The sequence below is a fragment of the Camelus bactrianus genome, chromosome 21 (assembly GCF_048773025.1).
Source record: "Camelus bactrianus isolate YW-2024 breed Bactrian camel chromosome 21, ASM4877302v1, whole genome shotgun sequence".
NCBI lineage: Eukaryota > Metazoa > Chordata > Mammalia > Artiodactyla > Camelidae > Camelus > Camelus bactrianus.
The window spans coordinates 11300887-11317339 of NC_133559.1; the positions used below are offsets into that span (position 1 = coordinate 11300887).

The 16453-nt window shown below is 36.1% G+C and overlaps 1 protein-coding gene across 2 annotated transcripts in view; it reads right to left on the reverse strand.

Annotated features, from left to right (window-relative positions):
• COPA (COPI coat complex subunit alpha) overlaps window positions 1-16453 on the reverse strand; it is a 38604-nt gene that overhangs the window by 21467 nt on the left and 684 nt on the right. For both annotated transcript variants that reach the window (XM_010955642.3, XM_010955640.3), the window contains exons 2-7: window positions 13453-13566; window positions 13194-13267; window positions 7474-7554; window positions 5897-5973; window positions 4897-5006; window positions 162-271 (exon numbers count right to left, since the gene is read on the reverse strand). In XM_010955642.3, the coding sequence (XP_010953944.1) occupies window positions 162-271; window positions 4897-5006; window positions 5897-5973; window positions 7474-7554; window positions 13194-13267; window positions 13453-13566 (566 nt within the window). The remainder of the gene's footprint in view (window positions 1-161; window positions 272-4896; window positions 5007-5896; window positions 5974-7473; window positions 7555-13193; window positions 13268-13452; window positions 13567-16453) is intronic.

The window sequence follows — 16453 nt, forward strand, 5'->3', positions numbered from 1 at the left end:
GTTGGCTCACCCACTATTCTATTTTCAGTGCTTCAAACAGTGCCCGGCACTTAATAAGCCCTGCATAAATCTCTGTTGAAGGAATGAATAAATGAATAGCATATTGTTATATTTCCCTGGAGAAGAGCCCACATCCAGCCACCGGCTATAGAGATAAGTACCTCCAGTACATGCTTCACCACTGCATCCGTAGTTCCAAACAGATCAACCCCAGTTATTCCTCTTACATCCGATTCCACCGCACCAGGGGACAAGTTTTTTTTCCTTAGACCTTTGAAGGGGTAAAGAATAGGATGAAAGATGTAAACATAATGCTACCAAAAAGAACACAGTAACAGAAGTACAGAAAGGTACAGTGACAGACTAACATTAAAGAAAAAGAAGGGAAAAAGAAATGTAGAGAGACTAAAGAAAGATAAACTCAAGAGCTCCTACCTATTTTTTTCTAAAACTGTTCAAAATCCTGCAGTACATTCACTATCTTCTCTTCTGCTCCCTTAACAGACCCATTACTGGGACTTCTTCCCAGAAGAAGACAATTTAAACTTCTGACACAGCTAATTTTTTCAATAAACCTCCCTCAAGAGATGTCTACTTGAGATAACACCCATCTCTATTCTTCAGTATTCTTGAAATGTGGCCTCAAATGGTAAACATTCAATTTCTACTTTCAACTTTATGAAATCTATAGCAACTTTTCTTCTATCATCTCAAAAAATTTTAAAAGAAAAGTAATTTGGAGAGGCCACAGCTCAGTGTTTCTCAAACTAGAAGCTTTTAGGCAACTCATGGGGAAGCTCCAAAGGAGTTAAGGAAATTAGACCTATCAAAAATAAAACAGCTCTTTAGTGGATATACTGCACAAAAAGTGTACTCGTATCTTCCTGACTTTTGGGCAGGGGTCAAAATCATTAAAACTGTCATATCCCTTTAAGCTCTTGCTTAAAAGACTGGTTATAGATCTGAACATATGTATTTTGCCATTAAAACTTTCAGAGGCTATAGGGAGAAATTAGCCCATAATTTAAAAACAACAGAAAAAAGACAGCAGGATAAGAAATCTTACTTGTATAGGACCCACATTTATAGCTCAGCTACACCTATCTTTAAAATTTGATTATTTGTGCTTTAGGCAGAAACAAAATTATGATACTACTACTGTCCTACAGGTGAAAAGCACTTAGTGGTTTTCAAAGCTTATCTGGGTAACAGCCCTATGAGATAGGCAAGCAGGTGTAATTATAAGTTATACCAGTTAATAGATAAGAAAATAGAATTCAGACTAAAATCCTATCTTTTGAAGTAGTTGGCGGCAGGGAAGGAAGATGAAACTACCTGGCACTTGTAAAGTTAAAAAAACCAAGTATCTGTAATGGAGGAGGGGGAGGAGGGAATAGAAGCTATCATTGAAAATAAAACCTAAGTAGTTTTAAGCCTAAATTCTAGCACCTGTAAGAAAACACAAAAAATTAAGTTTAATGATTGTGTTTATTTATCTTCATCGTTTTAAAATTACAATGTATCTCTTCTATTATACTGGCACCTAAACATCAGCTTTAGAGAAGCAAGTGCTTAAAGGGATACGACAGTTTTAATTATCTTGTACCCTGTCCATGATGAGCATGTAGCCAATAGGTAGAGAGAAATAAAGCCACTGCTTTAAAAAAACAAAACAAACAAATAAAAAAACCACTCTCCCAAGGCTTCAAAAATACATTATCACAGGGATACCTCCTTTCACTTATTTCACTTGTCCCTTTAATGGGATCTGTCAACTTTTTCTAATGAGTCTGGTGTATGAAACAGATTCAAACGAAGATACAAAGACAGCTGTGAGGAACTTCACCTCCAATAAGCTTCAGCAGACACGTTAAAAGGAAAGCTGTATGACAGAATGGAAGCCTTTGTTGCACTTGCTTGTAATGATCCAGGAAAAAGAGAAGAGCAAAAACAGATGAATAGTGACAGGCAGTGAAAAGATACTTAGAGAAAAAATATTTGAGCCTTCGACAAGCTACTCACTAGGACTGAACGACAGATGGAAAATTTCTACAGCAGCTACTCAAATCCAGAGGAAGGGGAGGACACTCAGAATGGACCAGTTTGATGCACACTTCCCAATGGGAACCAGGGGAAGTAGTAAAAAGAGGGATGAGGACAGGATTTGGCAGCAAATTAATACTTTTTTAGTAGTCATTTCAAAGATTAAGCCTGAATTACATCGGCTTGACATGCAAAAGTATAAGCACATTAAAATAATTTAACTATCAGTTTACTTGGAAGCTCAAGCTAAAAAAGTAACCTATCTTCTATATATAGGTTATAAATATATTTCCTTTTAACTATCTATTTTTCCAGGCTAATACAAAAAATTCAGGTTAAACTAAGCCCTGTGAGCTTAATCCAAATGAGAGAGGTATCAAGAAGACAGATTTTCCTTAAACATCTCTGTTTTCTTATTACTTACCTAGTTCAGAGAGTATCCCCTTTCAAAGAGAGACACTCAGAAAAATCTGAATTTTCACCAGTCCTCTAAATTTGAGGGTTTTCATTCTCTCAGAACTAACTTTTTCCCTCTTGGAAATATTAGCTTTGGTCCCTAACGGAGCTGACTGCTAACTTTTCCTGTATTCAGACTTATTTGAACCCAAGCAAAATAATTGCTAAAAAGAGAATCCCGATTTCTAAAAAAGGAAAGAACGCCTAAGTCTAACCCAAAAGATACTTCCAATATCGAAGTATCTCCTTCCACTCTAGTTAAGGGATTACTGGAAATCAAGAGAGTTGTGAGTACAGAAAAACACTTAGAAATGGTAAAGAGAGCATTCACATTAGTACAGCAAGTTAGCACAAAATTTTCAGCACATATACGAAGTATAGCAACTGCAATGTTATTACATAGTAATCCATGCACTTTACACATTCAAGAGCAAGTATAAACCCCAGCTGGGGTCACACTCTCTCCCTCTCTTCTCTGGTTTAGGGCCTTTGATTCTGATGTAAAAATGTTTTCTTATGACAGTGAAGAAAAGGATTTCTTGCCTTGGGGATTTCACGATCACCAATAAGAATCCATCAACCTAACTGCCCCAAATTGCTTAGCTAGGCCACAGGGAACCTGCTGTGCCAGATCAGGTGACATAACGGTACTCTTAAGAGTGGAGCTGTATAAAGCCCCTCTCAACCCAGTGCTTTAGGAATGAATTAAGCCCCACTGGCCAAAGCATAAATTTATGCAAGTAACACATTAACTTCTCTATGACCTGGGATGGCATTACCTGTACACCATTCTGCGAACTAAGAAAACAGTCACTCAAAGTATCTGAATAGCACTTAATTCTTTCACAGATCCTGGGTTGGGAAAGACTATTCTAAGTAATTGCCCTGATCAGCTAAAATAGCATGAGCTGGGATCCAACCCCATCAGGCTCCTACATCCTGAGACAGAGAGGGTGCTTTGAATGTGTATACAGTGAAAAACCATGGAAAGCCATAGCTAGGTTACTGGGAGAATGAATAATAAGCTCCCTGGTACGAGCAGTTAGGGGAGGGCACAGGCTCACAGTGCCTGTGCCTAACTCCTCCTGTTGGCATGGCTGGTCATGTCTGGGTGTACTTCAAAAAGCCCAGCCAGTCTGACGAAAAACTGCAATGGCAAAGCCCTAGCAGAAGACAGTAGAGCTGCCCTATCTCCAACACAATGTTGTTTATACCATTCCCTTCTAATTCTGAACTTTTGAAAGCCGTAGACAGCATGATCTAGAGCTTATCCTTTCCAACTGTCCTCATCTCATTGGCCTGTTTCTATGCTACATAAATCTTAAACAACTGCTATTATAACATTCCAAATGCTGCACCCAGGAATTCAAATTTTCAACTTGCTGTTCATTAATGGTTTGTAAGAACAGCAAGTACCATACTGCCCCAGCCCACTACGCTACAGGGGGGATGGCAAGTTATCAACTTCACCCTACAATGCCGAAGAGTGATTCCCTTAATACCACAAAGAACCAGGCAAGGACCAAGGAGGAGTCCTTCCTTTTACAGAATGAAAAACAGTATCTTGTGGTCTAGCCACTGACCTTTCAGAGAACCCAATCACCAAGAATTTCTAAGGCAACAATTAGAAACAATTCAGCAAGTGATAAGTAAATTTAACTGGGCAGAGAACCACAGCATTTAGTTTAGTGTCCCTATTCCAACTCTCATCAAAGCATTTCCATTTTTCCAGCACATCGATCTCAAAGGTACAGTCCTTCTTCTGCATTTCAATTCTCAAATCTCCATTATATAGCAATACATTTAAATTCTTATCCCAAAATTAAGACACTGTATACAAACTGTGAAAGGAAGGATTACCCCAACTATTCAAAATCTACAAAGTATTTAATTTCTCATCCTAGAAGTCTGCCCATTAAAAAGTGTTCTGGACATGAAACCCCACACCCCAACTCTCATTCTCCTTACACTAGAAATATATAAAAGAGGGATTTTCCTATTTCTAAATGAGGTTGCAGGATCTAAGAGTCCTGTTTCCCTGCACTAGTCTCTTCCCAAAATTCATTTTTGTCAAAGTTTTTTTTTTAATTTTAAAGGTTGATTCTGAATCAAATAATCCTAACAATATACAGATTTTTACTAAAAACTGATCTAACTAAAACATGAAATTTTCTTCAAATTAAATGAATTTTCTAGAGCAATCACTTTTCTTACGGAATACCTCTAACATGAAGAACCATCAAAGCAGATTTAATAACCTCAGAAAAAAAAATAGTATTATATGAGAACAGAATAATCTAAACTTTCTTGTTCTAAGCCAACTACTGTCACTATTTTAAGCAATTGCAGTTTTGCGCCAGACATGACTAGGTTGTCCCCTGAACTTGGGCAGCTCACCAGAAATATCCCAAACGCGCACAGTCTGGTCCAGACTGGCTGATACGACCAGGTCTTCTGAGGGGTGGAACTGAGCACACATTACATAATGGTTGTGCCCCGTTAACACACTGGAAGAAGAAAAAGAAAGACAATACTAAATTAGAGGCAGGAATCAACAGACTCCTACATGTGAAATATCATGTTCCATACTGAACAGATGCAGATCCAATTATACTTTTTTGGGGCAAAGGCAAGTTATCCTAACAATTCTGAACCAGTGATAATAAGCAAGGTCAGCTGTTTTAAGAATGGCTCTCTTCTTGCCTCTAATATTTTAGTATTTAAATACTACTAGTTTCAGAACTGAGATTGCACAGCTTTTCTCTCACGTTAAAGACATATTGGGGGGAGGATATAGCTCAAGCGCTAGAGCACATGCTTAGCATGCATGAGGTCCTGGGTTCAATCCGCAGTACCTCCTCTAAGAATAAATAAATAAATAAACGTAATTACCTCCCCCCTCAAAAAAAAAGAATTAACCTAAATAAACAAACAACATATTAAAATATCAAAATAAATGAAATCTTAGCAATTCATACTGTTAACTGTCCGTTAGATTTTAGTGGGGTATCCCTCTTAAAGGACATCATTTTAGTGGTCCTTACATATTTATGGAAAGCTCTATATCCAAACATAAAGCAGGATAGAGGGCTAGCTCTTGACTCAGGTTTCACGGGAACAGACCTGAAAACTAACCAACAATTTTGTTCTAAAAGCCAAGCTATACAACCCCCTTTCCCTGGTAAGAAATGATCAGAAAATCTAGATCCATACATTACTAATGAGGTTGCTTTTATATTTATCATTTTGTATATAAAAGCATCTTACAAATACAAGCAATAATTAATCAACAGACATAACCCATTAGGGAAGGGAAATGACTGCTCTAAATAGAAGCTGATTATGAAAAAACCAAGAAATGAAGACTCTTTTTTGAGCCCTATGTCTCCTGCTTTACCAGACACAGGTTCTAGACTGCCAGTTCCACACTCGGATGGTCTGATCATCTGAGGCACTCAGAATCCAAGGATATTCCTGAAAAATATTCCAGACAAAGGGTTTGAACATTAAACAAATGTCTTCTTCCAGGCTCCTATAACCATTTCTCTCTTTGGAGGAAATATTCCAACTGCCTAATGTCTCAGCTATATTACTAACAGGATTACTGCTTCTGCTCCATTAGGCTAGCTGTGTTTTCCTCCCTACCACTCTACCAGCTTTTCCCAACTTTGGCACTTTCACCTATAAGGTTAAAGAGTGGAAGCCAATCAAAACAAATTCTCAGAGGCGAATAGTATAATATATATTTACACTTACATATATAAATGTATATGTATGTGATTTATATTTATAAATAATCAATCTTCTAAATTAAGACCCTGTGCAAGAATCTTCTCTCTGTAACTCTAAGACTGAAGTATTGTTTTAAAGTCTGACTTCTCCCTGTTAGATCATCTAGACTCAAAAAATTCAAGTCTCAGTAACCAAAGCAGAAAGTAACACGAAAAAAGAATTTTTAGCCCTTTTAGAGTCTTCAAGCTTTTTAAGAAAAGGAAGTATTTCTTATTCACAATTCTATCTCAAGTGTTTAGCAAAGAATTTAGTAAGTACAAGACATACACATACTTACTTAACTGAAAAAATAAAAAGAAAATGAGCTTTTCATAACTTTCCAGTTTGATGGCAATTTGTTCGAGGCAAGAATTTTCAGCAAGTCCTTTATGGCAATGACAAATAGTCCCTACTGAGTAGAATATCTTATTAAATGATTATTATTCTCAAATGTTTCGGTTGTAATTTTCACTTTAATTCTATCCTATTCTACCCTAAAATTTTTTTAACTTTTAAAAAGAAAATATAGTAGTATTAGCCAGGAAATTCTTGTTTATATCACTACATTCTTTCTAACTTAAGAGACTTAGTTTACTGAAAGTCACAGAATAGTACAAGTTAACTTTAATAGCATAGAATTATAGAGAGATCCAGACAGGTTGGGACCAGATTAAGAGGTTAGGAGTCTCTAATCTACAACTCAGTATCTGTCTACTATATACCTGACAGATTAAAAAAGGTAGCAAGCTTCGGTAAGGGAATAGCCTCTACCAGACCCTAAAATCCTAGGATAATAGCACATGATTGCTAATGTTTTGAAACATTTGTTAGCGCATCAAAACGGCATCTTACCTTGTCCTTCCTCCAGACACACCTACTTAATAATACCCCACATGTGATTAGCTTGCAAACTTTCATTTGCTACCCCAGCAAATCTAAAATCAAACCTCTACTTTTCCTACAGAGACTCAATGCTTTATTCATAAAGCCCACTGAACCCAAATAAATTAAACTCAAATATAACTGACTACTTCCTCTTGCAAAATGAAACAAAGCAGAAAGGTCAACACCACACAGATCCTAGAAGAACCACTCCAATAACATAATTCTGTTATCAAAGCATAGGTTCTTGAGGAGCAAGCAGAAGATTTCTACAGGGAAACTAAAGAATACTCTCAAACTACAGCCACACTGGCTACTTACATGATGAAAAAATGTGGTGCGAATATAGTCTAAGTGCCCAAGCAATGTGAAGAGGCAGCGCCGAAGCTTGTAATTCCAAACCTGCAAAGAGAGAAATCCAACTAAGGAACAGACACAAGGGTCTTGAGCCTCTATAAGGCCCAGGTTTCTCAAAAAACAAGTATGGATTTATAGTATGGCATTTTAAAATAGGTAGGAACCTTAATAGGGAATCTTGTTTAAGGTTGGATGGAAAAAGAATATAAATGCAACTATAAGCCAGCCAAACATCATGTGGGGACGGAAAAAAGGCAAGACTAGGGAAAACCTAAAAACAAAATTATGGAAAGATTTTTCCTTGTTAAGGCAAGAAATTATCTCTATTTAAACATGAGACAAAATACTTATCTAGGGCTTAACTTGAAACTCTTCTTTCTACTGTGTAATTGTGTTCTTAGTTTGAATACAGACCCTTTACTTAGTGCTTTACCTTATCACCTTAGCTCAGGAGAAAAAAAATTGGACAGATACCATGACTCCAAAAGGAACAATAATATACAGCATCATCTTTGTTAAGACTCCTAACTTGGTGGTAAATGATGCCACTCATGGTCAGTACTTAATTTATCATGCAAACATACTTTAACTCATTGCTATGAAAAACACTGGATTGCTCAGTTAGGCTGAGTTAAGCAGAAAAACATCATATTCAGGTATGAAGTTAAGCCAACTATCAGGCATCAATGGACACAATTGAAGAAGACACTGAAACCAAGACCATAAATATAAGATAGCTCATGGTCCCCACCCAGAAAAACTCCCAAAAGTGCAAAAAATAAGAGGTCAGATATCTTTTTTTCCTTCTATAATATTTAATACTTACTTGTTCATCATCTATTCAGGCCAGCTTGTTACTATTCTTTCTTATTTTTACTTGAAAATTGTTCATTTTCTTTCATAAATCACAAAAAGTTATCTCATTTCCTGTAACAGATTTGAATGTAAGCTCCCTAAAGGCAGAGTCCTTGTCCATCGTGCTCAACACTACATCCCTAGCACCTAATACAGTGGCTAATACTTAGTAGGTGCTCAAAAGGTATGTACAGAAATGAGAAAAGGGAAATAACACAAAAAGCAAACATATTCCAATACCTTCACCTTCATCTGTTGTGTCATCTATAAATGAATATATGTGTACATAGTGGAGTTCGAGTTTCACACAACAATTAGATCAAACCATAAATACTATTCTGTAACTAACCTTTTTTTCCTCTTATAGAATTCAGTTCAGTGTTTTAAACTTTAGTATTTCCAGCTTCAAATTGTCTTGACTCCTTTATAGTCCTCTATTAAACTCCAGAACTGTGAATTCTAAAAGACCTATAGACCTATAGGGTTTTTAGACCCTGCCATTTGTAGCTTCCTGTCTTACTCTTTGTAAATCAGGATTCTCTTAATGCTACATTTATCTCGATACAGCAAACTGATGTTCACAAACATGACTTTTCGAGATAATCTTGCTTTCATCAGAGAAATTAGATTTAAACCACAGCAGGATCGGACTACATCCCTATCAACTAGCTAATTCCTTTACTTGATAACAGATTTGAGATATTATTCAAACCGGTTACACTTCACCTATTTAAAGTATAGAACTCAGTGGTTTTTAATACATTCATAGTTGTTCAACCATCACCACAATCAATTTTAGAACATATCATCACTCCCAAAAGAAAACTATACCTATTAAAAGTTATTCTTCATTTCCTCCCAACCTCCCCAACCCTAGAGAATCATTCATCAATTTCCCATCTCTACTGATTTGTCTGTCTGGACACTTCATATAAATGAAAGACCATTCCTTTTAAAAAATATTAACAATTTCGGGGGGGAAAAACTTTTTTCTTAAATGTCACTCATTCTTTCCTTTCTTAAGCAGGAACCCCAGTTAGCCATTCTTAATACTCAGTGGTCACCACTTTACTACAAATATTAAAAGGAAGTGATCACCTCAGGAGCTTTTAGGTCTATCAGGTGTTTTAAGCTTCCACCAACTGCCCCCAGGATCAGTGCCTAAAAACTAGAAAACAGAGAAGAACTGTCCTTCCTATAATTCTAATGCCTCTCTTCTCTGCAGGCAGCTGTCACTCTTCATGCCTGTTACCTAAGTTCTGCTGTATAATTTATAATATATAACCCCTAAGGTAGCTTCTGAAAAACAGTTTTTTTATGAAGTAAATTTTTCTCATTTGGTTGGATACATTCATCTCTTTCTCTCCATTCTGAATGCTACTGCCTAAGCTCAGGCTGCATTCATTTCCCACATGGACTTACACAAGAGTCTCCTACTCGGTATTTCTGCCTCTAGTCTTGCCCAATTCATCCAGTTTTTTCTCTATACTGCCACTCAAGTAATCTTTAAAAAAAAATGTGAATCTGATATCACCCCTCTATTTAAACTCCTTTAATGGCTCCTTGTTATTTGTATGATTAACATCCAAACTTCTGAGATCTATGAAGAAGTACTCCATGATCTGGCCCTTCTCATCTTCTGCCCCTTCTCTCACCTTTCCTCCAGATTTTATCCACACAAAACTAATTAGTTTCTGAAATGTATCCAGCTATGCCATGCCTTTTTGTCTTTGTCCCTAGAATGTCCTTCCTTATTTCACTTTGGTTATCTCTCTATTGTATCATTCACCAAACTGAACATGCTATTATTTGCGTATATATTTAACTGTTCCATTAGAATAAAAGCTCCTTAATTACTACTCTTATTTAATATAGTATTGGAAGTCCTAGCCACAGCAATCAGAGAAGAAAAAGAAATAAAAGGAATCCAAATTGGAAAAGAAGAAGTAATACTGTCACTGTTTGTGGATGACATGATACTACACATAGAAAATCCTACACTATATAAAATAGCCAAGACATGAAGCAACCTAAATGTCCATCAACAGATGACTGGATAAAGAAGCTGTGGTATATCTATAAAATGGAATATTACTCAGCAATAAAAACAAATAAAATAATGCCACTTGCAGCAACATGGATGGACCTGGAGATTGTCATTCTATGTGAAGTAAGCCGAAAAGAAAAAGAAAAATACCATATGATATCATTCATATGTGGAACCTAAAAAAAGAAAAAAACAGGACACTAATGAACTCGTCTACAAAACAGAAGTAGACCTGCAGACATAGTAAATAATTTTATGGTTACCGAGGGAAAGGGAATGGTAAGGGATAAATTTGGGAGTTTGAGATTTGCAAAGGTTAACCACTATATATAAAAATAGATTTAAAAAATTTCTTCCGTATAGCACAGGGAACTATATTCAATATCTTGTAATAACCTTTAATAGAAAAGAACATGAAAATGAGTATGTGTATATATATATGCATGACCGGGACATTATACCGTATACCAGAAATTGACACACTGTAACTACTGTACTTCAATTAAACAAAAAAAATCCTAAAGATGCCACCAGAAGACTACCAAAGCTCATCAATGAATTCAGTAAAATTGCAGGATACAAAATTAATGTAGAGAAATCTGTTGCGTTTCTAGACACTAACAACAAACTATCAGAAAAAGAAATTAAGGAAACAAGCCTATTTACGATTTCATCAAAAAGAATAAAATACCTAGGAATAAACCTACCTAAGAAGGCAAAAGGTCTGTACTCTGAAAACTATAAGACAATGATGAGAGAAACTGAACATGACACGAGCAGATGGAAAGCTATATCGTGCTCTTGGACTTGAAGAATCAATATTGTTAAAATGACCATGCTACCCAAGGCAGCCTACGGATTCAAGACAATCCCTAGCAAAATACCAATGGTATTTTTCATAGAACTGGAAGAAATAATTTAAAAATTTGTATGGAAACACAAAAGAACTCGAATAACCAAAACAATCTTGAGAAAGAAGAACAGAGCTGGAGGACTCATGTTTCCTAACTTTGGACTATACTAAAGCTACAATGATCAAAACAGAAAGGTATTAGCACAAAAACAGAGAAAGAGGTCAATGGAACAGGATAAACAGTCCAGAAATTAGCCCACACACTTATGATTACTTAATCTACGACAAAGAAAGCAAGAATACACAATGGAGAAAAGATAGTTTCTTCAATAAGTGGTGCTGGGAAAACCGGACAGCTGCATGTGAAAGAATGAAACTAGAACATTCTTTAACACCATATACAAAAGTAAACTCAAAATGGATTAAAGACCTAAATGTAAGACTGGAAACTATAAGACTCTTAGAGGAAAACATAGGCAGAACACTCTTTGACATAAACTGTAGCAATATTTTTTCGATTTGTCTCCTAAAGGCAAAAAAAAAAAAAAAAAAAAAAAAAGCAAAAATAAATATATGGGACCTAATTAAACTCAAAACTTTCTGCACAGCAAAGGAGACCACTGATAAAACAAAAAGACAACCTACTGAATGAAAGAACATATTTGCAAATGATATGACTAATAACAGGATAATACCCAACATATATAAACAGCTCATACAACTCAACATCAAAAAAACAAACAACCCCATTGAAAAATGGGCAGAAGAACTGACTAGACATTTTTCCAAAGAGAAAATGCAGATGGCCAACAGGCACAGGAAAAGATGCTCAACATTGCTAATCATCAGGGAAATGCAAATCAAAACTACGAGATACCACCTCACACCTGTCAGAACGACTATCATCAGAAAGGCTACAACATCGGTGAGGTTATGGAGAAAAGGGAACCTTTGTACACTTGTATTGGTGGGAATGTAAACTGATGCAGCCACTGTGGAAAACAGTATGGAGGTTTCTCAAAAATCTACAAACAGAACTACCATACGACCAGCAATCTCACTCCTGCGTGTATGTATATCTCTCTCTCTCTCTCTTTCTCTCTCTCCAAAAAAATACAAAAATACTAATTCAAAAAGATACATACACCCCAATGTTCTTAGCAGCATTATTTACAATAGCTAAGACATGGAAGCAATCTAAGTGTTCATCAACAGATAAATGGATAAAGATGTAATAAACACACACACACACACACACATACACACACACACACACACACACACACACACACACACACACACACACACACAGAGGAATACTACTTAGCCATAAAAAAGAACAAATTTTTGCCATTTGCAGCAACATGGATGGACTTGAGGGCATTATGCTAAATCAAATAAGTCAGAGAAAGATAAATACTGTATGCTATCACTTATATATGGAATCTACAAAATACAACAAACTAGTAAATATAACAAAAAAGAAGCAGACTCACAGATATAGAGAACAAACTAGTGGTTACCAATAGGGGTAGAGAGACAAGATAGAGATGCGGGAGTGGGAGGTACAAACTACTGGGTATAAGATAGGCTCAAGGATATATTATACAACACTGGGAATATAGCCAATATTTTCTAATAACTGTTAATGGAAAATAACCTTTAAAAATTGTATAATACATTTTAAAAATCTTTTAAAGAATAAGAGCTCCTTGAGAACAAAGACCATTTCTTATTTATTTTTGAATTTCCCAAAAATAAAGCAGTATCTGTACACAGTTGGCATTCAATAAATGTTTGCTGGCTAAGTGCTCTGGATAATGTTGTCAAAAGCCTGAGCTCTGTATGAATGACTGGTATATTAGTCCCTTCCGTAATTCCCAAACTTCACATTGTCCTGGACACCCAGTCATAACAAACCCTCTGTACCTTAATCTTATAGTCATCTCCTCCAGAGACAAACAGTGGCTGCTGCTTATGGAAGTCAATGCCTCGAACTGGACCTGGAGAAAAAGGAAGGCAATACATGTTAAAGACTATGCTTCCTAGTCTCCAAGGTGATTCTTATTCAGAATTTTTTAGTTTTATCCCTCCCACATTCTTTAATCCTATTTAAAGCTTAAACTACTTCAGAAGAAAATAAATATTTATACCATTTTTAGTTCCCTCCTAGAAACTGTTATCTTACCATCATGTTCATCAAACTTGTCAATCAGGGTACACATCCGATAGTCCCATAACTGGATGACCCCATTGTGTAAACTGGTCAGGATCCAGGGTCTTTTTGGGTGAAAACTGAGCCCTGGTGGGAAAAAAAATGATCCAGTGAGCTAAGTAAGACCCACTATGTCACCTCCTGCCAACCCTGATAAGAAAATGGAACAGCTAGGCTAATCCTATATTCATACATTCATTCACTGGATGCCGCACACTGAATTTTCTGGTATTAGGTGCTGGGTTTTTTTGTTATATTCTTTTAAACACTGTTGGACTTTGGGTTAAGATGTAGTTATTTGGAATTAGTTGATCATTTTGAGGCTTGCTTTTCAATTTTGTTAGGATGGGTTCAAAGCAGTCTTTAGCCTAGGCATAATTCGGCGCTGCTATTAAGGCAATACCCATCTGAGGTCTCTATATCATGCCCCATAGCATCAGGAGGTCTTTCAATTCTGGCCAGTAGGAACATAAATTATGCCCACCTCTATGTGGGCTCGGAACTGTTCTGCCTTCTCCTCTCTACTGGTTCTTTCCCAGGCTTTGTGTCATTTTCTCACATGCAAGTGCAGATTAGAAAGCAAAGACCTGACAGGATCCCTTGCAGAACTCCAGGGTTCTCTGTGCAGTTCCCTGTTCTCTGGTAGTCTGTCCAGCAAACTCTAGGTGTCTCAGCTTCTCTGAACTCTAAACTCTGTCTCCTCTTCCCATCTCCAGTTAGTAAGCTAAAACAATCATAGGACTCATTTTGTTTATTCCCCACCCTCAAGAATCACTCCTGCACTGTCTGCTATCCAATGTCTGAAAATCTTGGCCTCACACTTTTGCTCAGTTGTGCAAGTTTTTAAGGTGGGAATGTAAACTTGATCTCTGTTACTCTATCATGACTGGAAATGGAAGTCCACAAAAGTACCAATAGCTAACAGTTTGGAGTGTACCTTTTCAGGTTTTGAATTCAATCCATATCATTTTATGAAAACAGAGATAACATTATAATGTTCTACAAAATTCTTTTCTCACTTAACTATGTATCATGGATCTTATTACATTTAAGTACATATAAACAGAGCCTCATTCTCTTTAACAACTGCAAGGTACAAATGTACCACATTTTAAGATCATTAGTAGAATGAACATTTAAATCTGCCCTCTAACTTTTATGTTAGAAAAAGGACCTAGTGAAGATGCTTCTATACATAACCTAGCCTATTTGCATCATTACTGCTTTAGGCTAAAGACTGAAAATGGGACTGCTCAGGAATAGGGTATGTGCATTCAACATTTTGGTAGATGCCATTTGATTGCAAAAAGACTGTTTCAACATAAAATCTCACCAAGTTTCTGAAAATATCCATTTTGCAGAAGTTGGCCAACATGAGAAGTTATCAGTTATTTGTTGTTTTCTTTGTTTTATCAATCTAAGACCAAAAAAAAAGTTTTCTCTTTTTTTACACTTCTTTCATTACTAGCGAGGTGAAGAATACTTTCATTTATTTATTGAAAATTTTTATTTCTTCTTCTAAATTGCCCATTTTCCAGTAGGCTGTTCATTTTTCCCCCCTATGATATAGAGGAGCATTCACTAACGGATATTAGCTCTCAAATAGTGTGATATCCTATTTTCCCCCAACTTTTCTTCTCTACTGCCCAATAAATTAGGAGCAGAAGAGAAATTCAAGAATCATGAAGACCCATTTCAACCATCTAGGATTTCTTAATGGTACTCTTCTTCATGATCAAGATTCCCAAGAGACTTAGAAACTACTCAGAATTGGGGGTGGGAAGGGATAAATAGGAAGTTCAAAATTTGCATCTCTTGGGGAATGATGGAAATGTTAGACATCTTCTTGACTGTGATGGTGGTTTCATAGGTGTATACATCTATCAGAATTCATCAAATCACACATTTGAAATATGTGTAGTTTACTGTACAGGAATTATACCACAATAAACATGTTTTTAAAAAAATTATCATTGAAGAAATTTTATAAACTTGGAGGAAGGATAAGATATTTACCCAAGATGTAAAGTATCTAAATGAAATGATCCATTTTCTTTTTTCATTGTTGAGGATGTAATAAAAATTTTCAGGTTTTAATCCCATGCCCATACACATCAACATTTTTATGCTTGTAGAGAAATTGCTCAATAGATGTAGGTTGACCTAAAAAAATCAGCATTGGCATTTTTGTATCTATAATAGAAGATGGTAGATGTTGACTAGTCTTATTGTGGTAATCATGTCACAATATACGTAAATCACTACGCTGTACACCTCAGAGTTACATAGTGCTGTCTGTCAACTACATCTCAATAAAAGTTGGGGAGGGGAAGAATAGAAGAAAAAACAAAACAAAACAAAAAAAAAAAAAAAAGAAAAGAAAACTACTCAATCTATTCTTACATTAATAATGGCCTCCAGTTTTTGAGCTACCAAGTCTACACCAGGTAGTGTAACAAGCACTTTTCATATATTTTCTCATTTTAACTCTCTGTATAAAAGAATGTTAATTATTCATATTTTACAGGAGGAAACAGATTTAGAAACATTAAGCCACTCAAGGTCATGCAGCTTGTCAGTGGATGTTTCAGGATTCCAAAATAAGCCCATCTGACTCCAAACAGCAAGTTCCCCTAAACACTTTTCTATCCTGCATCTTACTAAATATTCAAGATACATATTTTTTTTCCCAAGTCTTGGCCTTCCTCATTCTAATGTTCTAAGAGACTACTATTGCAATTTCAGTTGTTTGCCCTCCACCTCCATCCACTGATGCACAGGCTCTAGAGTTGCCATATTCAGGAAATAAAAATAAAGATGCCCAGTTAAATCTGAATTTCAGATAAACAACCAACGATACTAAAGAATTACTAATTTTTTAACCTGAAATTCAAATCCAACTAGGCATCCTCTATTTTATCTGGCAACCTCAGATTAAACTGGTTGTAGACCTCAATATCCTGTTTCCAGGTAG